The sequence below is a fragment of the Falco cherrug genome, chromosome 14, assembly GCF_023634085.1.
Source record: "Falco cherrug isolate bFalChe1 chromosome 14, bFalChe1.pri, whole genome shotgun sequence".
In the NCBI taxonomy this organism is placed as follows: Eukaryota; Metazoa; Chordata; class Aves; order Falconiformes; family Falconidae; genus Falco; species Falco cherrug.
In genome coordinates this window covers 3015067-3038887 of record NC_073710.1, presented here as the reverse complement: position 1 = coordinate 3038887, position 23821 = coordinate 3015067, and the positions used below count along the sequence as shown (strand labels likewise).

General features: G+C 47.0%; 1 protein-coding gene across 1 annotated transcript; it reads left to right on the top strand.

The window, feature by feature from the left end:
- The first annotated feature begins 267 nt into the window (after nucleotides 1-267).
- OSGIN1 (oxidative stress induced growth inhibitor 1) lies at nucleotides 268-11446 on the top strand. Its single transcript, XM_005444583.4, has 6 exons — nucleotides 268-421; nucleotides 4677-4779; nucleotides 7296-7432; nucleotides 7755-7946; nucleotides 8279-8370; nucleotides 9043-11446. The coding sequence occupies exons 2-6, from the start codon at nucleotides 4695-4697 to the stop codon at nucleotides 10034-10036; spliced, it is 1500 nt and encodes a 499-aa protein (XP_005444640.2). The 5' UTR covers nucleotides 268-421; nucleotides 4677-4694; the 3' UTR covers nucleotides 10037-11446.
- The last annotated feature ends 12375 nt before the right edge of the window (nucleotides 11447-23821 follow it).

Sequence of the window (23821 nt, the reverse complement as noted above, 5' to 3'; positions counted from 1 at the left end):
GAAGCCGGTTCTTCCACAGGAAGCATTGCATTTTTTGAAGTCTCAGGTTTTAATTTGCCCAGAGGGTTAAAAATGAAGATATTTGTTCAATGCAGGACTTGTGCCCTGCATGGCTCCTAGAAGCCTGCTTTTGCTGTAGTCATGTAGTCAGCTGAACATTACTAAGGAAGATCACTACATCATTCATTCAGAAGCTGGAAAGGGAAATATTCTGCTGACTCATGCTTATAAGTATTTTCCTTGCTCCGCCTCCATTCATTTCAGCTCCTCCTCTCCTCTCTTAGTGCTGGTAGCCTACTATATTTAAACAGCTGTCTTAGAGCAGAGACGGGATTCAAGGCTTGTAGTTTGGTTTCCTTTCCTGACTGTACAGGCATTTTCATAAAGATCCCAATTCTTCTCATCGGACCTGCTGCTAAAGGTAAGAAGGCTATAAGTAAATGTGGAGAGCTCTGGCTGGCAGACTACTTCCTGAATATCACAGGGGTGTTTTGAGAATGGTATTGTTGTTATGTACCATCAAGTTGAATGTTTTCCACATGCTATAATTGTGTTTGGGGGGTAACTGGCCTGGCACGTAAGTGATAATGCTGGGGTGTGGGTGGGAAACAAACTTCTGAAACTGGTAGGAAAGTATAAAATATAAAAGCTATTGCAAATGCTGCTTTTTTCTTTAAAAGCACTAATGAATAAGATTTTGAAAGCTGCTGGCAAAATGAATGGGTTGATGAAGAAATGAAGCTGAAGAAAACTGCTGCATTTGTGTTAGAATTGTTCTTGTTTAAACTGAAGTGTCGTGGTAACTCTTTCAGTCTCTTCCATTATTGATATACTGACTGCCCTGCTCCCTTGGACTCTCCCCACGTGCTGAAAAGCCTCATTGATGTTACGGAGAGAGCTACTCTCATATCACAGATGTAACTTGGCTTTTTATTTCTGCTAAAGGTCACTTAGTGTCGTTGTGTTGCAACATGCATCTTTTGCATTTTCTTTTACTCACTTAAAACCTGATTCAGTTGGGCAGCCTGGAACTACCAGGGGTCACACTGAGCAACTTTATGTGGGTTGTAGTCCCTCTAGGCTTAAGGCTGTGTCGGGAAGGTATGCAGAGTTTAGCCCAGAATGAGCTGGGTGCTTTTCCAAGCCAGAAAATTATGTAACATCACATAGACACTGAAATGCTTTGGAAGCAGTGAGGAGATAAACTGCGGAGTTTGCAGCATGCTCCCAAATGAAGAGGAGGAAAGAGACACCCATTTAAAGTAGGAAGTCTAAAACAGGAGCCAAAACAGGGATCAGTGTGACTTACGTGTGAGTGCCCAGCAGCCTACTCTACATAAAAGGAGGGTGAGAAGAGCGGTCTTGGGTTTCTTGTTAGCTTAGGCTTTATCTTGCTGCTAACTAGTTCTGTATAGATTTGGAATGAACTTCGTTGTCCTGTGTGTTTTCCAATAGCCCCTGCAAGAACAGGCTTTCATCTGCTACGCTGCATTAGCTGTACAGGTTGCTGAGGGGTGTGTGGTCCCTTGATTTTATGATTGTGCCAGAAAAAAACCCAACATTAAAATAATCCACCCTCTAATGGAAGGAAAAGTGAATATTTGGCCTGAAACTGAAATGCCTGAGATGCTTTGAGCTCAGTTTTACTCCCAGGAGTCAAACATTTAGCCGACAGGATGGGAATAGCTATAAACAGGTTCAGCATCTGATTCACTTTCTACTTAAAAAGAATTATTAACTATGAATTACAGAGATTGCGGCTATAGTATGTGGAAGGGACTGCTCCCATTTGTAGAGACATGCTAGGATAAACAGAAGCATCTCTAATGGTTAATCTTGTGTTGATAGATTTGTCCAGTCTCAAAACTCCAGGAAACAGAGCACATAGCACTAAAGCGGTCATTATGGGGTTTTGTGAACCCAGATCCTGAAGAAAACCATGGCTAAAAATGGCCACGCATAGATATGCATGGATGTAGTAATTTCATCAGACTAACAGTTTTGCTCATCTAGCCATTGAGGTTTGCGTTAATTCCAGGAAATGCTTCTCTTTCATCTGTCAGAAGGTATAGAATGGAGGAGGGTGAAATGAGGGAGCCTTATCAGTGAACCTCCAGCTGCCGGCTTTGCTCGCTATCAGGATGGGAGAGGGTGGCATGGTGCGATGGTCAGGAGCAAGGCCACCTTCCTCTAAAGCAAACAGAACTGCCAAGCTGACTTCTGCCCTGTGCCTTTTTTTGTCCCCTTCAGAGTCACCCAGAAAAATGCTGGCACACAACAGTATGACTTTGCGCCCAAGTCTTCCAAACGGGCTTGCAGGCTCATTATTTATGTGCTGGCTTTGCTGCTCTCCTGGAGCTGTTGCCATGTGCTGTGTTGGGTTGGTTCAGCAGTCCTTGCTTCCAGCAAAAATCTCACCGGTGTTGCTGGGTTACCGCTGTCTACAGAGTGCATACAGTCTTTCCATGCATGCTGCTGCAGAGTGCTGTGGAGCAGAAGCCTGGAAAGTCGCTTCCAGATATCTTGGTTCCCTCTTCCAGACTCCCAGTAGTTTCACAGAAATAAGATGTACACTCTGTGTTAGGAAAAATTAAGAAGAATTTCTCTTCTTGTATAGTACAGCCATGGAGAGGGCTTCATTTGCTACCATGGAGAAGAACCCTCTGCTAACCTCCCAATAGGTGCTGTGGTTTAGCTGGTTTGAGGGGAATACCTTACTGGTCACACCAGTGTCCTGTTCCATTGGTGTCTCTGGCCGTCCCAGCTGCTAGTGCTGAATTCTACCAACTGCAATTCTGGAGCTTTGTGATAGGGAATTATTTTGGAGTAAATTTACACAATAATCTGCTGAAGGTGGTGCAGGTTTTGGTTCATGTGGTTGAACCAAATCAACTTTTGGTTGGTTTGTGATTGGAACCAAACCAACAAAAAAAAAAATAAAAATCAAAAGGCTGGGGAAATACTTGGGCAGTTAGGCTGTGCTCCTGAAGCTAGCAAGGTTGGACTAAATGTGCTCTGAGGGTTAGATGCATGCTTTGGTACGGACACAGCACACCAAAGTGTTCATCTTCTGCAGTGTATGCATCTACCTCGGAGTCTCAATTAAACGGGGAACCTAAGTTTTCTTGAAATCCAGCTCTCTTCAAAGCCAGATGCTCGAAATGACTTTAATTAGAAAGCACAACTACTATGTCTTTTGAGTGGTTCTTGCACTGTCAGGCAAAATGCATGAGAATCTTCGACTAATGCTTAGTAAAGTGGTAATAGGCAAGCAGAGCTACTAAACTGTGATCCAAAAATTTGGACAAAGCTGCTAGTTTGGAATTCAGCTCATAAGCCTTATTATGTGCCTCTCTACTTGAATGAATCCAGTCCTCTTGGAATAGCTGTGTCTCGTCCAGCAATGGCTGTATATTGGCGTATATGAGAATTACCACGTACTTGCAGGCAAATGCACTTGAAAGACTTCCTGAACCCTGGGATTCTGCAAGTCCTAAGTTCACCTATAGTTTTCTGGCTGCTCATTCAATCACCAGGGTCTTAACCGCATTAATGTAGTCACTGGAGATGTAAATGTCAGGCTTAAAGTGGAGCATTACACTTGCAGGATGACATTTGCTGCAATATCTGTGTCAAGGGCAGTGAAGTGCCAGACCTTATGAAAGGGTGCAGTGCGCTTGCCAAAGATCTTTCTGCGCTTGAAAAGGCTGTGGAGAGCATGCCCTACTGAACAAAGTCATGCCATTCAGTGGATTTTTACTTAGCTTTCCAAAATGAGATAGATGTTTTTATAAAAGACTGTATTCTCTGTAGAGTAACTTAAAAGCATATGCCAACTTCCCAAAAACTCATGTTTGTTCTGGTAAAAATAACTTCTAACTTCTCTAGATTAGTGACAGTGTAGTGGAATTCCCTGGAAAACTAAAGCAATTATTTAACATGGTAGGATTCCTGCAGGAATGGCAAAAAACTTTAATTCACTGTTCACTGAATATCTGCATAATGATTAATTATTTTTGTAGATTCCACTCTAATGACACCTTAGTATGCAAGATAATGATGATGTGTAATTTCTTTAAAGACCTGTTATTTACTTGTTCAGACCTAGAACTTTATTTTCTGGAAAATTAAGGAAGAAGGTTCAGGAACTAAACTAGCACTTTTCAAACAAACCCTGTAGTAATGGAATGATACATATTTGAAAATGCAGCCAGGAGGTTTGCAGCCTTTGGGGAGAAGTCTTGAGTAAGGTTTGCTCTACTTATAAATAAATGCACAAGTTGCTTTAAAAAGTACAAAGTGTTCATGATAATTATGACAATTTTCTGCACAGTATGGGCAGAAATGAAGTTTTCATTAACAAGCTGCAACACTTCAGTTACTGTAGTCAGAGGGTTACCAACATTGACAGCTGTTCTGGAGGGACATGTGTAGATGAGAAAGATCAGGGTTCTCTCCCTTTTTTTTTTTTTTTTTTTGATGTGTAATCAGGGAATCATCCTTTGGTTTTGGGGGCAGGAGGAGAAAAAGATAAGTAGGCCTGTCCTGAGTGTGGAAGTGTAACGTGATGGTCTGCAATGCAAGGATAATAGATCAACCTGGGTTTGGGGGCTGTAGAAAGTCACAGGGTTTTTTGTCAAAAAAGCAAATAATTCAAACCTTATTTGTTTTAACAGGTAGACTCCAGCACCTAAATGCTTCCAGACGGGAAGATGTATGCATTATTGACCAGACCACAAAATAAGAGTGGGTTCAAGCCACTGCCTGTTGTGATCATAGGTAAGCTTTCTCCTGCCAGCATTACTGCGTTCTCTTGTGTATCGTTACTTTGGACTTGCTGTCTTCACGTTTTGTTCCACGTGTTCTTACTCAAACAATGCCTGACTGCTGTTTCTGCATCCTTTCCCTGACCGCCAAACTTCCCCTGGTACCAAGGAAAAGGCCACTAAGAGCTGTGGGAAGTAGGGAACCAGGTATTTGACCAGCTAAACCACACGCCTCTTTAATAGTAAAATTGGTAAGCCTTTCGGCATCAGTTCAGCTGGGCCTGGTTTTTCTCTGTTGGATATTTAGAATGGTTCGAAACCTTTTCACTACAGATAGTTAATCAACTTGCTGTAAAGTGATTATCTGTAGTGCTTGAATTGGAAGTGGGTTTGTGACATCTTTTTCCCCCATTGTGTGTGTTTAACAGCATCTGGAGCGCTTTCTAAAGCTTCTTGAAATTTTTCACAGATTTCTTTTAAAAGCAAGTCAGCTATACTGATTTTGTACAGATTTAATAGAATAGTAAGAAGCTGTGGATTTTCTACTAGTTTAGGAAACATGTTATGTAGTAACCGTCTCGTCTCCCTTGCAGGAGAGGAGCTCTGTAATGTGAGGTGATTTCTGGAGCCAAGCACAAGTAGTGATGTCAGTGCCTTCCCCTCTGTGACCGACCATGAGTTCTGCTCAAGTGCACATGTGGCACCTTGTTTATCTGAGCAAGTGTTTAAGTACCTTGTGGAGCTGGGTTCCTTCCTTATCTAATTTACAGCACCCAAGAGAGCTATTCCAAAGTTAGTGCACCACAGAAATCACCCTTAGATCCTTGCTAACAGCAAGTCTGATAAGGACACTGCTAGCAGCAGGTTCTAGTCGAGTGACTGTGGACTGTTCAGTGGTACAAGTCTTTGGGTGGGAGGGAGGATATTTTGGTACATCCCTAGCGCACCTATACAGGGATCCGGTGTGGATGTCACTAAACCTCAGAAGCACCAGTGTGAAGATGAGTGCTCTGAGGAGGCAGCTCAGCTATTTCACTGCAGCTGGACATTGCTCGCAGGTTTCAGCTACTTCCCCAGACCCTGCTAGAGGAAGGCTGGGGGCTCCCTGTGCTCTGCTGGCAGCCTCATGAAGGCAGTTGCTTTCTAGAATAGTTCAAGCCGCAGAGGCAGCTGTACTTGTGACCATCCATATCATACTTACACGTGGTTCAAAGTGAATCCTCTGTGTGTCGCTGGGAGTTGTGCACTTGAAGTTTGGCTTAGGTACCTCCTTGTACTTCCTAAAGCAAAGAAGCAACCTGGAAAGTGTTATATTTTACTACAGCTGCATTTAGTTTGCTTTCAATTTCTGTTGCTGTTGGTTTTGGATAATTTTCCTGCAAGTGGAATATTCCAAAGGCTGACCTGCAGCTGCTGGTCCTTGCTCAGCACAGCAGACTTTGGCCCCAGCTGTGACCCGTACTGCCCTTCGCACAGCTCAGCTCACTGTTAGCTTCACAGCCTGAGCCTCCCTCTGTTTCACGTCCCCAAGAAGCAGCCTTTGCTCTAGTCACCCACGCATGTCGCATGGGCACTGTGTCAACACAGGCTGCTGTGTCACTTCAGCTCTCCTCCCCTGCATCGTCACTGCGTGACGTAATGGTGGTTAGTCACATACTAGTAAGCAGCAAAGCCTGAGCAGCCGGGGAGCCTGACACCTCGTTGTGCAGACACTGTAAAATATTTAACATGCTGGACAGCAGCCATGTGAAAACTTTCCACGGGCTGCTCTCACTGGGCTTCAGAGTCACATATATCAGGTTTTTCCACTGGCTGTTGGGTGGTCAGCAGGAGTTCAGTCATCCAGTAATCTGTTCAGAGTGCTGTATTCTGGGGGGGGGGGGGGGGGGGGAGGGGAGGGGTTGTCTTGGCATAGCAGAGAGACTTTTTTCCTTAACACACTGATGGCAGTACCATGGTAGGGCTCATTCCCATGTGAAAGCGTCCTCAAGACCTGTTAGTCAAAGCTGCTATTTCCAGGTATCCCGTATTAGATGGGATTTCTTACTGAGCAGAGCTGTTTCCCCTTCACTTCAATATCTGCTCTCTTTTCTGGACTCACTCTGTATCCTGTGCACAATGAACACTCTGCACTGGGATGAAATGTCCATCCAGGAGAGTTGAGGCCCCCAGCCAGTACGTGACCAGTTTCTAAATCTTTTAAGAAGTTAATGAGCAATAACTCAATTTATCAGTGTGCTAGAGACTTCAAACTTCAAGTGGCTTATTTAATCCAGTGTCTTTTCAGCAAGTTCTGAAGACCTTGCAATGCAAATAGACACAACTATATATATAGAGGAGGAGAAGGGGACATATGGGGGTAAAATGACTTCCCCAACTCCATCCAATAGCTCAGTGGTCAACCTGGAACAGACAGTCCCCTGTATCCAGAGCAGTGTTGTATCCTTTGAATTGGGCTGGACATTAGAAACACTCCTCAAAGGGCTGCTTGGTCTGCAGGAGTATAAATTCTCTGTTGTGTTTTTTTAGGGAATGGACCTTCAGGAATCTGTCTCTCGTATTTGCTGTCAGGCAACATCCCTTACTTCAAAAGAGACTGTCTTCATCCTCATCCCATTCTCCAGAGGAAGCTGCAAGAGGCACCAGATGTCTCCATTTTGGACCAGGTTTGTGTAAAGAGAAACAGTATAACATCACAGTAAAGCATCCTGGGGGTGTAATATAAGTAATAACCTCATTTGAATTTCAAAGTACCCAGACAGAATGAGCTTTAAGCAAAGTACTTTTTAATTGTTCAGATCTCCCTTGCATGAAGTGCCAGCATAGCTGCTAAGATCCTTGAGGTATCCCTTGAGCAGTAACGGGGTCTGTGTGACAGTAAATGAGCATCACAGAACACCAAAACCACTGACTGGAAATATTGGAGTAACAAGTTGTCTGCTACCTGGCAAGACATGCATTTTGAGCATCTGATCTGCCTCTCCTTAGGATTTGGAGTATTTGTCTGAAGGCTTGGAGGGACGATCCCACAGCCCTGTGGCTCTTCTGTTTGATGCTCTTCAGCGTCCAGACACAGACTTTGGTGGAACAGCAGAATCTGTCCTCACTTGGTGGCACGAGACCAACAGAGCCATCCCCCATCTGGTCCTTGGCAGAAACGCTCCTGGAGGTGCCTGGCATGTATGTGAATTTAATCCTAACTGCTTAGGTCTGCATGTTGTAAGATAGCCAGGTGTGTTGACTAGAGAAGCAAAAGTTCCTCTAATATGCCAGGCAGCCACATTTCATTATATGTATATAAACAAGCAAAAGTCTAAAAGGAAAAAGAGCAGGAGAGGCATTTATGTTTCTAGTCTACCCTTCTTTTTGGAAAACATGGATCGTTTCATCCATGGCAGAGATCAGAGGAAATCACTGATTTTGTGATCTGTGCCATCTTGAAACATACAAAATCGCATTTAATTTCTTACATGAAATAACTGAAAGTCATTTTACTATGTTGCTTGTTCCAGTCTATCGAGGGCTCTATGGTTACGCTGAGCAGAGGGGAATGGATGGGACTCCCAGATCTCCCGTTCAAAGACTGGCTAAAGCAAAAAAGGAGGTAAAATATCTATGGTGTGATTATCTGCAAACATCTAGGGGTTATTTGGGAACCTGGAGTGGAGTAGACTTCTTGAATGTAGCCACCATCTGTTGTGGACGATTCTAGTGAGAGAAGGGACACCCTCCCACCCTCCAGTAAAAGTCCATTCTGCATTCAGTGGTACAGGTCAAGTTGCAGCGCTGCTTGGAATGTGTCCTTCTCAACACCCACTGGGGAGACGGATCACAGTGACCATGAGTTTGGAACAAAGCTTGGAAAAGGCATGGTCATCTGACTTCTTTGCCTACTGCTGCTGTCCCTAATGACAAGGATAATCAGCTCAGCTACTGTGCAGTCTCTGAGGTGCTTCTCTTGAGACGTGTAACAATTGATCTTAAAAAGTCCAGGAGTTAAAAATGGAATGGAAGCAAGATGTGAGAGGAAAGCATAAATGAGCAACCTTGTTCTTAGGGTTGGGGTTCATGCTAGAGAAAGCTGCCTCTGTCCAACAGCTTGTGGATCGGAGTTAGCTCTGTGTACCAGCAGTAACTTTGCTCAAGTCAGAGAAACTAGACAAGTCTTCTCTGGTAGTTCCAGGGTAGATGGCTCTAGATACATTCAGTGGAAGAGGGAAGAAATTCCAGTCTCTTACTTAACTGCTGCTTGACCTTTGTTTGTACTATATTACAGAGGCCTCAGAAACAATAGAGCCACAGCAGAAGACATTGCTCAATATTACCAACACTATGTGATGAAGAAAGGACTGCAGAAGAATTTCAGATGCGGTACTGTTGTGGTCTCTGTGAGGAAAGTGAGCGCAGAGAGCATCTCCAACAGCGCACAGAAAGATCTGCAGGAGAATAGTGACTCACTCGGGAATTTCAATGAGAAGAGTGCAGAGGTTTTTCAGGTGGATGGATTTTTCAGAACTGTGAAAGGTGATAAAGAGCCCTTCTCCATCTATGCAGAGAACGTGGTCTTAGCTACAGGAACATATGATAGTCCTACTTGGCTTGGGGTCAAGGGAGAGAACCTTTCCTATGTCCATCACCAGCTGTCTGCCCTAGAGGAAGCAGTGAAGAACAACAACATTGGCATCATGTCAGATCCAGTCTTGATTGTAGGTGCTGGTCTGACAGCTGCTGATGCGATTCTCTTTGCTCACCATTGCAATATTCCAGTAATCCATGTTTTTCGGAGGAGAGTCGGTGATCCAGGTCTTATTTTTAACCAGCTCCCCAAAATGATGTACCCCGAATACCACAAAGTCCATCAGATGATGAAAGAACAGTCAGCTGCGTGTGCTGGGCCCTATGAGTGTTATGTTAGCCTTCCTGAACATCACGTACTATCCTTCAGCAAGGACAAGAAATGTATCTGTCAGGACAAGAATGGCTGCCAGAAAGTTTATAAAATTTCCATGGCTCTTGTTCTGACTGGCTCAAACCCCAACCTCTCCTTTCTGCCAAATAATGGCATGGACTTGGCAATGGACAGTGACCAACCAGTCAATCCAAAGAGGAACCCCATAGATGTTGACCCATTCACCTATGAGTGCACTCAGGAGAAAGGGCTTTATGCTTTAGGACCCCTAGCTGGAGATAACTTTGTACGCTTTGTACAGGGAGGGGCTCTGGCCGTTGCCAGCTCTCTGTTAAAGAAAGCAAACAAAAATCCCCCCTAACAAAAAAAAATATCCTTGTGCTAACTGTCTGAATGGGTTCCTGCTGGTTTCTTAGAGAAGCAAGTCATCTGATACGTAATCCTCCAATGTAAAGCCCACTCCTGGTATTCTCCAAGGTTATGCAAAGAGTTACTAAGTTCTTACTGAGTTATTTGAGAAAATCAAGTCACCAAATACAGAGTGGGTTTCACACACAGCAGTACCTTCGGTCCCTGGGGTACAGCTCCTTTCCTGCGTGGCTGTGCATGAAGGCTGCAGGGGCTTTGACTTTCATGCCTGGAAGAGTAGGGGCAAGGTAGGATTGCCCGTCTATGTAACACCTCCCAGGTTGCTGGAAATTGAATTGGGGAACGATTAATGTTAATTGTTTTCAGACAGCAGGCAGACAACCCTGTGTCTGTCAGCGTCTTACAGTGTTTTTTCATGAAACAAAGTAAACCAACGTGGTTTTATTTGCTCCAGTGGCTTGGCTGTATGTTCTTAGTAGGCCAGAAATTACTGAAAGATGCTGCAGGTACCTCTCTGGCACATGAAGTGGTACTCTGCAAATCAAAACTGACATAGAAACAGTCAACACTGACACCAGCAACAACTAATATGTGGTATCTTTTTTATCAAGAGATTCCTGTGATGTTTTTTTCTCCTTCTTCAGAAGGAATGATACTGATCTACAAACACTTGGCTTGCCACCCTGCAGCTTTCTACTTTCCAAATCTTAAAACTGCAATAACCAAATTCTTGGCAGCTCCTGTAGAGACAGCAGAACTAAAGGGGAGCTACTGGTCTGTCTTGTAACTGCCCAGGTACTGTATGGGGGGGCTTCTGCTGCACAGAATTTTTCAGAAAGATGCAATATATTGTGTAAATGTCTAATGTAATGTGATTTTTCTAAAAAGAATAAAATAGAATAAAATTCTGTTTGTGTAAAGGGGAAATTGGCACAGTCACTTTTTGATGGTTTTATGCTATATATAGCAATTTTTTTAATGCTAGTTTTCTAAAAGTTTTTTATTTGCAAGATATTTTGTTACAGGCTTTCAGTCAGTGTTTTGGCTGAGCTGGGGTGGGTGGGAATGACGCCTTACATTGCGAACAGCATTCTCAACAGACCTACAGGTCCTTTCATACCTCTCACAGGATTTTTCTCACAGGAAAAATCAGTCCTAGCTAATCTTACTTGACGTAAAGACAGACTCTGCTCCCTGTGCTGCACTGAAACACACTGACATGACATGTCATGACACGACAGGGTGCTGCAGATGTCTCTGGAAAGCTCAGTATGTGGAGACAGTGGACCAGCCTCAGGTTGAGGTGTGTGAGGAGCTTGTCTGTGGTGTTGCTGTATCACACCTGAATATTTTTACCACTTACTATTCTTGTATGAAATTTTTCAATAAAGTGATTTCAGACATAGTCCGTGTTTTGTTTTCTAACTCTGACTTTGAATCTCTGACCCAGAGATGACCTAATGAACCGTCGGTCAGCTTCCTGGCAAGCACCGGAGTGTGGTTTGTGCCTGCTAAATCCTGCATCTTTCTGCTCCCTGGGAGCACAACGCTATGGATTTGCTTTCTGTGTATCTTCCTCTCTCCCACAGGATGGAGAACCCTTTTAGAGTGCTTTGGCAGCGTCTGTCTCTTGTGAGGCTAAAACACAATACCAAAGCAAACTATTTGAAAGCATGTTCTTGCCTTGGAGATCTTATATCTCTTCCCTGTTACCTGCTGTCTTCTCCTGTCTGGAAGCATCCCAAATCAGGGTCTAGTCCAGTATGTCAATAAGACAGTTTAGATCAGAAGGACATTTGAAGGTCTCTGGTCCAACCCCACTAAAACAGGGCGAGCTTTGAAGTTAGACCTGGTTGCTCAGAGCCTTCTTGAGGAGAGTTTTGAGTATCTCTCAGCATAGTGACCGCTCTACCAACATTTGATTGCCCCATTCAACGTTTGACCACCTTTGTTGAGAATTGTGGGGTATTTTCTTAACTAGTTGAAGTGTCCACGTTGCAGCTTATCTACTGCCTCTTGACTGGTTTGTGGTTCAGGTTTTTGGATTTTTGTTGTTGTTGTTGTTTTGGGTTTGTTTGGTTGTTTTCACTGCACAGCTCTGAAGAGTCTGGCTCAATGTGTTAACCCACCAATTCTCATTCTGCTCTGAGGGCTGAGACTGGAGGGGCCTCAGAAGTGTGGTGTGGACGAGGCTCCTGGCCTGTGTTGCTCACTGGCCAGAGGGGTGGCAATGCCCCCAGGGCTCTCTTTGGCAGCGTTGTTTCAAATGAGGTGGTAGTTGTTCCCCTGAATCTGTTACCTGGCAATATGGGGATTCCTGCGTGTGGGTAATGTGGTCCTGTGCCATTTGACATGTTTTGGATACTCCCCAGAAGAGATGAGCTGATCCGCCATTCACCCTACCTTATGCTCCTCTTGACTCCCAAGCAGTGCAGGATTGTCCCGTTCCTCTTCTGCAGCCGACGTTTGCTAGAGAAAGACCAGTGATCAACGTCCACTTTTCTAAAAATACCCATTTTCGGCTAGGTCTCCAATTCCTACACCAAAGCAAACGAAGTGGAGAACAAAAGCCAAAGGGCATCTTAAAAAAAAACAAGGGGCATCGGATTGGTGTCAAGTGAAACTCTGCTCTTCCCATCGCCGAGGTCAGAGCCAGTGATCGTGCTGATCGTTCCTGCATCCCGTATTGCGTTACAGTGATCCGAGCTGCCCTGCACTGGGGACCTCCTAACTAGGGCAGCAGCCTGCGCCTGCGGCAGGACAGTTGGGTGACCGTGTTTTAAATAGCCGGCTGTCTTGCCCAAGAGGGATGAGCCGATTGCCTGCCCCGTGTAGGACCAGAAAGGGAAGCGGTTTTTCACAAGGGATGCTTAGAAAATAGCCTACACTCTGCCCCCGAACGATCTCAAAGCAGGGGATCTCCGTAGGGGAGGTGGCAGCGTGAACCACCACCACGACCACCAGGTCCTCAGGGCGAGGCTGTGGGGTGCTAATCCAAGTTGTCATTCAGTTCTCCGTATCGAGGGTGGCAAATATGAATTGTTCCAAAACACTCAGCTGTGAGAGTCAACAGATACCAGCTTTGCTATGTGGGGGATTCACCCATGCATCGTAACCTTGACCGACAGCATGTGACAGGACCAGGGAAAGAAAGTCTCCTCCCAGGCCATCTGCATGTCACGCTCCACCTGTGGTGGTGACGTGAGATGCTAAATGCTTTCAACCACTGTTCCCATCGCTGCATGTGAGGTTACCTCGGTGGGATAACTGGCTGTTTAAAACCAGAGGCCACTCTGCTACGTTTTTCTGTCCCCTACAAGTCCTGTGGTGTCCTCTCCATGCCGCCCAGTGGGAATCTCCTACAGCCATGATGACCAGAGCAGGTCAGGCTGGGAGGCCTCGAGCGACTCCTCGCTCTGCTCAGTTCTGATCGAGCAGGTTTGGTGTTTTTATTCAGACTTCTGGCTGCTGCTGAGAGCTGATGTCAACGCTCCACAGCCAGGGCTCCACGTCAGGCCCCCCCTTTTCTGTCCTTCGGGGCTCCTCCACCTCCTTTGGTTCCCCCCCCTGAACCGACCAGCCCCCAGTCTGTGTGTTTGCAGAACAAGCTCCCGACACCCCGCTGGCACTCGCCAGGAACAGTGGAAAATCATGCACCCAGAACAGAAACGAGGATTTGAAGTTTACCAGAAAGACAAAAAAAAAAAATAGAATTGTGTTTTTTTGATTTTATTGTGCTAGTGAGTCCTTGTAGTCAAGGCTGATGTGTTTTAAACAAACATGCTTACGGGTGTGGCAGAACTGACTGTACAAGTCTAAACTCAGGTACCTTTTATAATGCAATTAACGTACAAACTTACTGCTTCGACTTTTTGCTGTAGCGAAGGACAGGAGATGTCAGAGCACGTCTGTTGTCAGCTTTCACTTCTTAAATGAAGGGAAGGGTACCCTCTTTGTAAAAAGAGCCATCTGTTACCTATCATCTGGATTGAAATTATTATTTCAGTGAAATAGTCTGGGGAACCCCTCTGGTTGTTCAGCGTTCCCGTGGTTTGGCCACACTTCTCTCTTTGAGCACAGGACTCCATCCAAACACCTCTTGGCCGGACCGCTCTAGTTGAGAGGTCCCCAGAGCATTACGATCCACGGCAAGTCCCACAATTGCCCAAGCCTCAGCTTTACAGGACCCCGAGGGATCTGTCAGACAGTTGCAGACTGAAATCAACCCCCTCGATCTGTGAAAGACAGGTATTTGTGGGCAGCCCAGCAGCCAGCGTGTCGCTGCTGACTGACAGCTCCTGAGGTTGCGCTGAGCTGCTTGGAACTGGGGGGCACTTAGGGGGTGGAGGGCGCTTCTAGCAGAAAGGGTTTCAAGCTGGAACCAAGCCTGGAGGCTCCAGGGAAGAACGTCTGACTTGCAGGGCTCTGAAGCAAGCTGCAAGGGTCGAGCAAGCTCCCCACGAGAGAGTGGCGAAGTGGGGAGTAAGAAAAGGGAGCGTGAATTTAGTTGCTATTCTCGGCTGGATCCTGCCTTCTGCCAGAGCCTGGAAAGCTGCACGGATCCGCTGTCCAGGAAGAGTTTCCTTTGTTGTCCCTGGGGACCAAGCTCTGAGGGCCAGGACAAAACCTGGATCCTCTGCTACACAGCTCGGAGACAGAGGTTTTGCTCTGGCGTGGGAAGGAAAACGTCTCACGGCATTTCTGCCTTCGGCCGAACGGACGTGCCCTTCCGCTCCGTACGGGCACCTGCATGACAGAGCCTGGCTCAGCGAAGCAGGACCTACCAAAACATGGATTTACGGAGCCTGTCTGGGGGGGAAAGCAGTGCAAGCAGCTCCCGTGAACTTTCTGTGAAGGAAGCAGAACAGCTTTTGTTTTCCAGCCCAATTTTTTCTGGTTGCGTTCCTTTCTTGGAAGCACTGCTGACAGTTCTGCTTGATCTCACAGCTACGCCGCAGCAGGCTGGAGAGGGGGGAGCGGAGGGGAATCCCGAGCCAGGCAGCATGCGTGCACAGGCAGCGTGGCCCTGCTCCACAACTGGCACCACCACCGGCCTGGAAAGCTGGCTGGGCAGGTGAAAGCACTATTTATTTAAGATTATTTACCCTGCAGGTGAATTTCCACATCTCGGTCTCACTGGAAGGGAAGGGGCTGGTGAAATAAGTACAGGAACCACCTTTCCCACCTGGGATGCAGCCACGCAGCACTGCGGTCCCCGCGGTGGCTGGCCGAGCCGTGGGGCCGATCACAGCCCAGCATCTCTGGGGCAAACAGCTGGGCTGGCCCTGGGGTGGGCTCGGGGCCAAGTCGGAGGGGCTCGGCTTGGGGAAGAGAGGCTAACTGCCAGCCGGGAGTGAAGAGGTGGTTCAACAGGGGTTGTGAACGTGTAAAGTTACTGCTGATGACGAAGCGCGGAGTTTGGGATGTTGTATTGGGTAAGTCTCCAGATTTGAGCTGCGCTTTTATAGCCCACTGAGCCTTCTGCCAGGGAGGCAAATTTTAACCAGAGGACAAGCAAAGGGCAGGGTGAAATCGTTCCTTTAATGGCAAAGAAATAGAAAACCAGGAGAGCGGTGCTTTTTTATGAGATCAGACACAGTTTCAGGCCTAAAACATTCATTCCTTTTGAGAGCCAGCCCAGCGGAGCAAACCTCATTTGCAACTTGGCATGAATACCCGAGTTATCCAGTATTACCGTAACTCCGAGTCAGCAGCGGTCTCAGAGGCATAGGTAGCTTTCAAACCTAATAAAACCAACCGATAGATCTTTCAGCTGAAAAAGCCACGGAATTTGTACATCGGAAAAAAATTCCCTGGTGTTTTTCTGGGGTAATAAATGGACTTTGCAGTTTAAACGCAAACTGAATGACAAGGTGGTGGGATGCTGAATGTGGGCACCCCAGTGGCTGCAGTGCTGGGAGCACGGTGAGCTGTGCTGGATTCAGCCCATCCCTCGCAGGGCATCCTGCTGGGGGACCAAAGGAGACACAGGGGCTGCACGGCCTCATCCAGCCGGGAGGAAAGTGGTACGTGTGGTGTGCATTGTGACATGGAGGAGGGCGAGAGGTTTGCCTTCCCAAGCTGCAACGGTGGCTGCAAAGATGATGAACAAAGTTAATTTGAGTTGACTTGAGTTAGCCGGAGAACAAAGTTTGAGTTGCACAAAGTTAATTTAGCGGTGTTGTTTCCAAGCGAATTTGAACCAGTGTGAAGTTTATGCCATGCAAATCACTTGTGCTGTGCAGCTGAGTTTTCTTTTTCTTCTCCTTTCTTTTTTTTTTTTTTTTAAATCTGGTCGCTGGGATGCCAGTGCTGGATTTACTGTGTTACCGAACCGCAGCCTGGGAAAAGCAGCAGCGGCAGCAGATGCTGACATGTCGTGGCTCGGGGCGAGAGGGATTTCGCAGCCGACGCTTCTGGACAGCTTTGTGGGTGGCATGTGCTGTGGGCTCGCTCCCAGGAGGGTGGTGGGTGGCAGCCCCCCGGGTACGTGTGGGTGCCTGCGTGAGTCTGGGGGCCGTGTGGGTGGGACAGGTTCGGTGGGGTCTGACCCTGCATGTGGAAAATGCAAGGAAAGGGAAAGTGGAAATACGGGGTATCCACTCCCCAGCAGTTTTCCTGCAGCTGGTTGGGAAGGACAGTGTCGGCATGGCCGGAGGGGTGAGAGCCTGTCTTGCACGTTGCGGTGGAAGCACCGATCCCAAGCTCAGATGTTGCAAACAAAGTTTTTCCTGAGCCCTTTCCAGCACCTGTTTGCCAAACCCCTTTTCACAGGGGTGGCTGGAGCAGCTTTCCTGTAAATGCTGCTCTTGTCACAGCATCTCTGGCAGCTACCCAGGAAATTAAGGCAATTAATGAGCAATAAGACACATGAGCAGTGAGAGGGAAGGGTGGCATTTCAGATGAATGAATCCCACATGATTGACACTGCCTGAAGTAACCTATTTGCAAAAACATACCTCACCCCCCGTATTGTGCTTTGATGAGGTTTAAGCAGAAGAGCTCCCAGGAGCGTGACTAAGGGGCAGCATTTTTGCTGGCTGGGGTACAGCTCAGATGGCCTCAGGCAGCACGTTGTGACAGCAACCTCTGTGATAGATAATTTGATCTGATTGACCTGACCAAATGTGTCACAGAAAGAAGGTTTGCTCCCCTGAAAACTAAGTATTCAAAATCCTCCCTCTGTTTTACACAGAGGTGGAAGTAAGACCTCTGGAAATTTTTCATTATAAACAGAGGCAGAAACTAGTGTGTGATCGTGGATTTGTAGCAGCGCCTCAGGCGCAGCGCTCTGACATCGCTGTAGCCTCTGGGATTGTGGGGTGATTTCTGGTTCTCTTTTTGGCTAGCACTTCCAGCTCAAGGCTGAGAGACATTTCCAGGGTTGTATTTCACTAGAACTGGTCGCTTCCCCTGCGTAATTCTGGTTTGGGTGAACTGTTTGATGTTTACAAGAAGCAAAAAAAATTCCCAGGCGATGCCAAGGTCTGCAGCAGCCACTGGTACCATCTTACAGTGAAGGGGGCTGTCACCCTGAGGTTGATATATGTGAGTTCACATTCCTGAAACATAAATATTTCTATAAATATTTTTCAGGAAGATGGAGAAGCAAGTGTCTGAGAAAAACAATAAGTTATATAAACAAGTGTTATCTACCTGATGTTATGCTCCAAATACCTCATCTACTGAGTAATCTGGATATGACATAACAGGGGAGCTGGCCCAGAGCTGGCCAAGTGAAATGTTCTCACCCTGCAACAATGGAAAGCAAATCAAAGGGAGATGGAAGTGCCTGTTCCCAGGCTGCCTGTCCCCTGTGACCTTCCTCACGCTCTGTTTCATCCATTTCCAACAAGCTTTTTTTCCCCCTTCCTTTAAGGAGTGTAATGGATACCCCTCCATCCGTGTGCTGGGAAACAGCTCGCTGCAGAGGAAGCAACGCAGCTCTGCTGGAGCAAATCCCTGTTTGCAAGTGGAGCGTGTGCTGCTTTCCCAGCATTAGGTGAAGGGCTTTGAAAGCAATCCCACAGCTGAAATAATAAAGTCTTACTTTAGCTGAATATCATTATGGATGACCCATCTTTCCTCCTCTCCTTGCATGAGCAGTCCCAATAGTCTCTGAATACTGTACTGATAAGGGAAGCAGGAATGCATGGGATGAAAGTGCTTATTCTGGTAATGAGCCCCACATTCTCACTCTTTCCGAGGCTAGAAGGTCCCCACAGCCCCTGCTTAATGAGAGAACTAATCCATTTTCCATATGGAAATACAATTTCAATATTCTTCCGATTCCCTAATACTCAGATTTTTCAGGGTGATGCACGCAGGTGCCTGGGTGCTTTTCACCAGGCTTCATGCCCTCTCCTGGCCCTGCTCCACCATTCCCAAGCCAACAGCCCAGTGTTCTCCAGCCTGCTGGTTCTTCAGGACTGAACCATGCCTGCTCCTCTCCGGAGCAGTTGTTGGGAGACCCACATCTGCCAGCTGCAATCAAAGTCTTTGTGTAAATTATGTTTGCAATGGGCCATTCAGGTGTGCCCTGTAACGCTATAAATGACTCTAGATTTTTTTTTTTTTTACAGGTTTGAAGCTAATGGCTAGAAATGCTTCACAGCCATAAAGAATATGTAGCAGGGCAGGAGCGTTGCACTGAGAATGCATCTGCTGGAGGAGGAATGGTTTTCAAGTCTGTAACAGGCTTCTGGGGTCACTTGTCATAATCCTGGAGGCAAAGGTGAAGCAATAAATCTGCTGTGACTCACATTGTCCATCTGGTAAAGAAACCCTCAGAAACATTACTGCAAGGCATCAGATTTATTCTGGAGACAGCAGGTGAGGCGTGTTGGGGCAATCCCTCTAAAATTGCCCAGAAACAAAGGGATCCCAAATGAGGATCTGAAACAACCCATGGATGCAACCCATAGGCATGGTTTTCTCTGCCAGGAAGAAAACCAGCAATTCAGGTTATTTATCTCATTGCAATTTAAGGTGTCTGTGTTTCTGCACTCATGGATGCAAGCATTATTCTGCTATTTAATATGGCCACTCTTCAGAAACCTGAAGTGACACCTGAAGAAAACTGCTGGTAGACCTGTCAGCTGGGAGCCTTGCATCCTGGTACCCGACGTCCCATCCACTGCTCGTGCTTCCTGGCTGCCCATCATGAGAAATGGGATTCTACCATGCGAGGGTCGGTGTTGAGGAACCTGAGAAAGAAACCTCTCCTTTTGAGACAGAGCTTGCTTCAATGAACTGAGACAACCTGGGTGGCCCAGGAGTCCTTTGCAGTTATAAATATAGCATGGTTTCATTTAATAGCCCTATTTCTGCCATGTTCACGGGAAAAGTCATGTGGTAAATAATTAGCTTCGTAATTCCTAGAAATTGGGAACAAATGCTCCATTGGAAAGGCATTACAATAGGTCTTTTACCATTAAAATTTGTGGTTTGCTTGGATCTTTTTTCTGTGCTCTTCCAGAAGTTACAAAGTTGGAGTTGCCTGGGATTTAATTGCCACCCTGTGTCTTGCAGTGGGAAATCAGTAGCAGACAGAGAAAGGATAAACCCCTCCAGATATCTATTGCCTGTGCTGGAAGAGGGGGTTTCTCTGGAAATCTGTGCTTGGGAGCCCCCAAAAGATGCTGCTGTCTGCTGGGCGGAGGGCTCTGCATGTTGGCCTGGCAGCAGGAGCAGACAGCCCAGGCTTTGCCAGCGATGCTCAGGGTGTTTGCACAGAAAAAAGGTGGAGGTCTTCCCCATCACGGTCTTTTGGATATCGTGTTATGTCATTATCTGGGTTTGGACTGCACAGACACGTTCTCACAGAGGTGGTTAGCTGTCTTGCCTATCCCGAAGCACCGATCTGGACTTGCACAGGGCAGTAAAACTGTCGGGACAGGTTTTGCCAGGAAAGAGTTTCAGGCTTCCAAAGGTGTGAGTCAAACCCCAACTAAGAGGATAAAACCTGTGTGCATGCACCTTGGGATGCAGTTGGCAGTGGGATGATCAGAGCTGGGATCTTCCCCTTCAGTAAAGAGATGGGGGTTGGAATGGGGGAGGATGGGTGGGTGCCTGCGGTGCTGGGCTGTCACACAGAGGCTTTGTGCAAGCAGGGCAGCACCGAGATGGGAGTAGCCAACTCATTAAAAAGTGATTAAAAAACCCTAAAGTTATTCATAAAATTGCACCAATTTTGTGAATAGCTACGGGGTTTTTAAAACTTTCAAGGAGAGAGGGGAAGACAACTCAAAAAATATCTATGCATTCAATTAAAACCGCTTTCAACCAATATTTTCTTTAGGAAACACTATCATTTTATGCTGCAAGGTCTGGTCAAAACCAGGCTTCCAACCCTCCCTGCAGTGTCCGTGCATCCATCCCACAGCAGCGCAGCTCCCTCTCCCGACTGCAAAGCTCACCAGTACCGAGAGGATGCTGCAGCAGGCTCGCTGCGAGGCAGGCTCAGTTTTGCAGAGTAAAGGTCCTTTAAAGCATGAAGGGACGCATCGCTGCCTGTGGGGATGGGCTAGACTAAGACATCCCAAACCCATAATTATTTCAGGTTCCCTGTCGAGCTGCGTGGCCCGGTGGGACCTTCCCTACCTCCAGCCATTCTCACCAACTCTCATTTAATGAAAATCTCTATTTTACAGAGTGAAGGCTGCTAAGGGGTGGGTGGTGGGCAGGGGCACCTGCGGGCAGCACCTGGATGTGATGATTTTCCGACCTCGGCTGCAGGTGCCGCAGGGCCCGGCCAGGCGGCTGCTGCCATCGTGTGTCCCAGTGCTCCGCTGGGTGCTCCGCAAACACGCTGTGTGCCTAAACCACCGGGCGCTCTGACCTTTTAGCCCTGTGAGATTGTTTTGAAGTCTTCCTCAACTGTGGGTAGCTTACATTATCCTCAGGAATATGGTGTTTCTGCTTGTACAAGGGCTTGACAAGCCCTGTTTGTGTCACCCAAGCAGCTTTAGCTTGGCTACAAAGAGTTTGGATGGGGGTATCTCCTTTGAAAACAAGATTGGGTTTTTGTGCTGCAAACCGTGTGGTCAGCTCTATCCCCAGAGCAGCATTCTGCCAGGGTGCTGGAGCTGTGCTGGACTTTGAGAAGTTCCCAGGACAGAGGAATAGAAAGGTGGGCACTGTGAGCAGATGAAGACACGGATCTCACACTCTCATCAGCTGTGCCGCATTGCCTGCTGTACCCCACGAACTGCGCGGGGTGTGTTGAACCCGGCTGGGGAAGTGGCCCAAATCTGCCCAAACTGGACCTGCCAGAGGAGCTGTGTTTCAGGCAAGGGGGCACGGGCTGCTGGGGAGCGAAACACATGTCAGAGCCTGGCAGGGACCCTCCTGACGGGATCCTGTCCTCGGGAATACAGCTGGAGCTGGCTCTGTGGGGACTTTTTATTGCTGCCAGAAGATAAACCACCGGAAAAACCACACTTTGCGGTAACCCAGTGCCTCCTTGCAGCCTCAGCATCAGGCACTAGATGTCCTTGCATGCCGTGCCACTGGCATGCACCTCTCCGGTGCCCGCAGGCTGCAGCTGTGACATTTCATGAGGGTGACACCTTGGGATGGAGGTGGCTCTTTTCCAGCTCTGGCCTTGTGGGATGGAGGGGACTTTGGTGGTGGGGGTGGGGGAAAGACACTTGCTGCTCTGCTCATCTTCACACTCCCCTGGGGATGCTGGCTCAGGAGCTGCCTCGCCTGGGGGGTCATTTTCCGTGAGATCCCAGCGAGCGCTCGCCCGTGTGCATCCCGGCACCTGCAGCTCAAAGTCACTTTCATGGTGATCCTGTCAAATTACATCGAGTGGCCCTTTGTTGTGGGAAATCAATAGCTGCCTTGCAGGCCTGTTGATGTCTCAGTGAAACCCATTAAATTATATGAGTTTGATCCCAAAGTGGCAAACACAGCAGCGTTTTAAAATAGCTCCACAGCCAGGAAACCCAATATCACACCCATAAAGTGATTTTTTTGTGTGTCCAGCAGTGAGCAGGACTGGAGAAACAGAAGATGTTACTCATCCAAACCCTTGGTGAATAATTACTGGAGCGGTGTGAAATATAAATAATTTCCCCACTTCTGTCACTTTGAGGACAGCGAATAAGGACAAATAAAATGCTGTGGGGAAAATGAATGTGCCTGGTGCTTAAGCAGTGAGGAGCAGCCTTGAGTGTGCTACTAAATTGATGGTCTGACATGAAAGACCAGCTCACTCCTGGAACTTGTAGTGAGCACCCTTTGGGGAGCACCCGACGGACCTCTTCTCCTTGCTGCCAGTGCTTGCTGCTGTGCCATCTGCTTACCCTGAACTTCATTTACTGAGCGTGCTTGTGGCAGTGATCCCTCACCCCTGGGGATCCCACCTAGGCGCGCAGCCGCCTGTGTAGATAGATAGACCAGCAAACACTGGAGCTATGTGAAATTTGGTCCCGGGTGTCCCCAGGTTGGCTGAGGGCAGGTCACAGCCAGCTGGCAGCTGCTGGAGCAGTGCCCCAGTGTCAGCACAGCCTGCCAGGCTTTCTGGCATTTTCACATCCAACTCTTCCTCTGGCCACCCGCCGAGAGGCTCGGGGGGGGGGGGGGGTGCTCCCACCCTGGGGCTCCAGCGTGGTGCTGGGGTTGTGTGAAGCCAGCCTGGCTTGTGGGTGCAGCCTCTCTCGGCACAGGTTTCGTGCCAAAATCGCTCCTGTTCTGCAGTTTCGGCCTGGCTTTGAGGACAGGGAGCAATGCTGCAGGCAAAGGGATGCTCAAGCAAGTTTTATGCCCTTCTGAATAACCTCCACGTGTTCCCAGTTTTGGCCACAGGTTAAATATGTTCAGAATATGGAAGGTTTCTATTTTATTTCTCTGCACTGAGCATCCCCTTAAACAGCTCTCAGCCAGCATCCTGCCCGTGCCCTGCGACTCTGCCCGGGCTCTTGCCAGAGGGGCTTTGCCATCGTGCCTACATGGTGTACCCCAAAGGGAGTCCTTCTTACATTTAAAGCTGTCAGATTTTAGCCTCCGGTCAGTAATTAACAGTATTTATTGTCAGTAACAAACTGGGGAAACCTTTCCTCCCAAAATTTGTCCAGAAGTGGTATCTGCTGGGCAAAGGTCAGGAAATATATGACTTTAGAAATTAATTATGAAGGGCCTGAGCAATGGGAAAAAGGCCAGTCCCTCCCTCTCCACTTTTGCTATGAAGAAGCTTGACTGCTCTAATTTCAATACATTTGCAGACACATTTTGTCCATTAAAGTGATGTAATTTGACAGTTTCATGTTGCAATTGCAGAGGTCAATTATAAAGAGGCAATAATTTATTTAGGTGTAATAACTCAAAAAAAAATTTTAATCGATGGTCATTCCTGCACACAGGCTTATAAATCTGAAAGTCCACAGTTCCCTGTTTCTGTGCTCTTTATGCTGTTACATATGATCTGACATGAGGTGTACCAGGCACAGGAAACAAAGGGTAATTTTGAAAGGTCATCAGAAATGGATTAGCTTATTCCAAGGGTTCTTAAAAGTTCTGACTTAAATTGCATGTTGAAGGGGAAAATATTTTGGTCTGCTTTATGTGAACACTATTACAAATAATAAACCTGCTAGAAAAATGTTACAGCATCTCTTCCCTACAACTACACTCTCACAGGCTCTACCTGTGAGTGGCCTGTAACTTTAAAACAAGGGTGTGTTGGTTTTGGGGTTAAATGCTCATTTTATCAATTGCCAAAACGACAGGGCTGGGTAATGCCTTCTTATCACCCAAACAAGCAGGCTAAAAA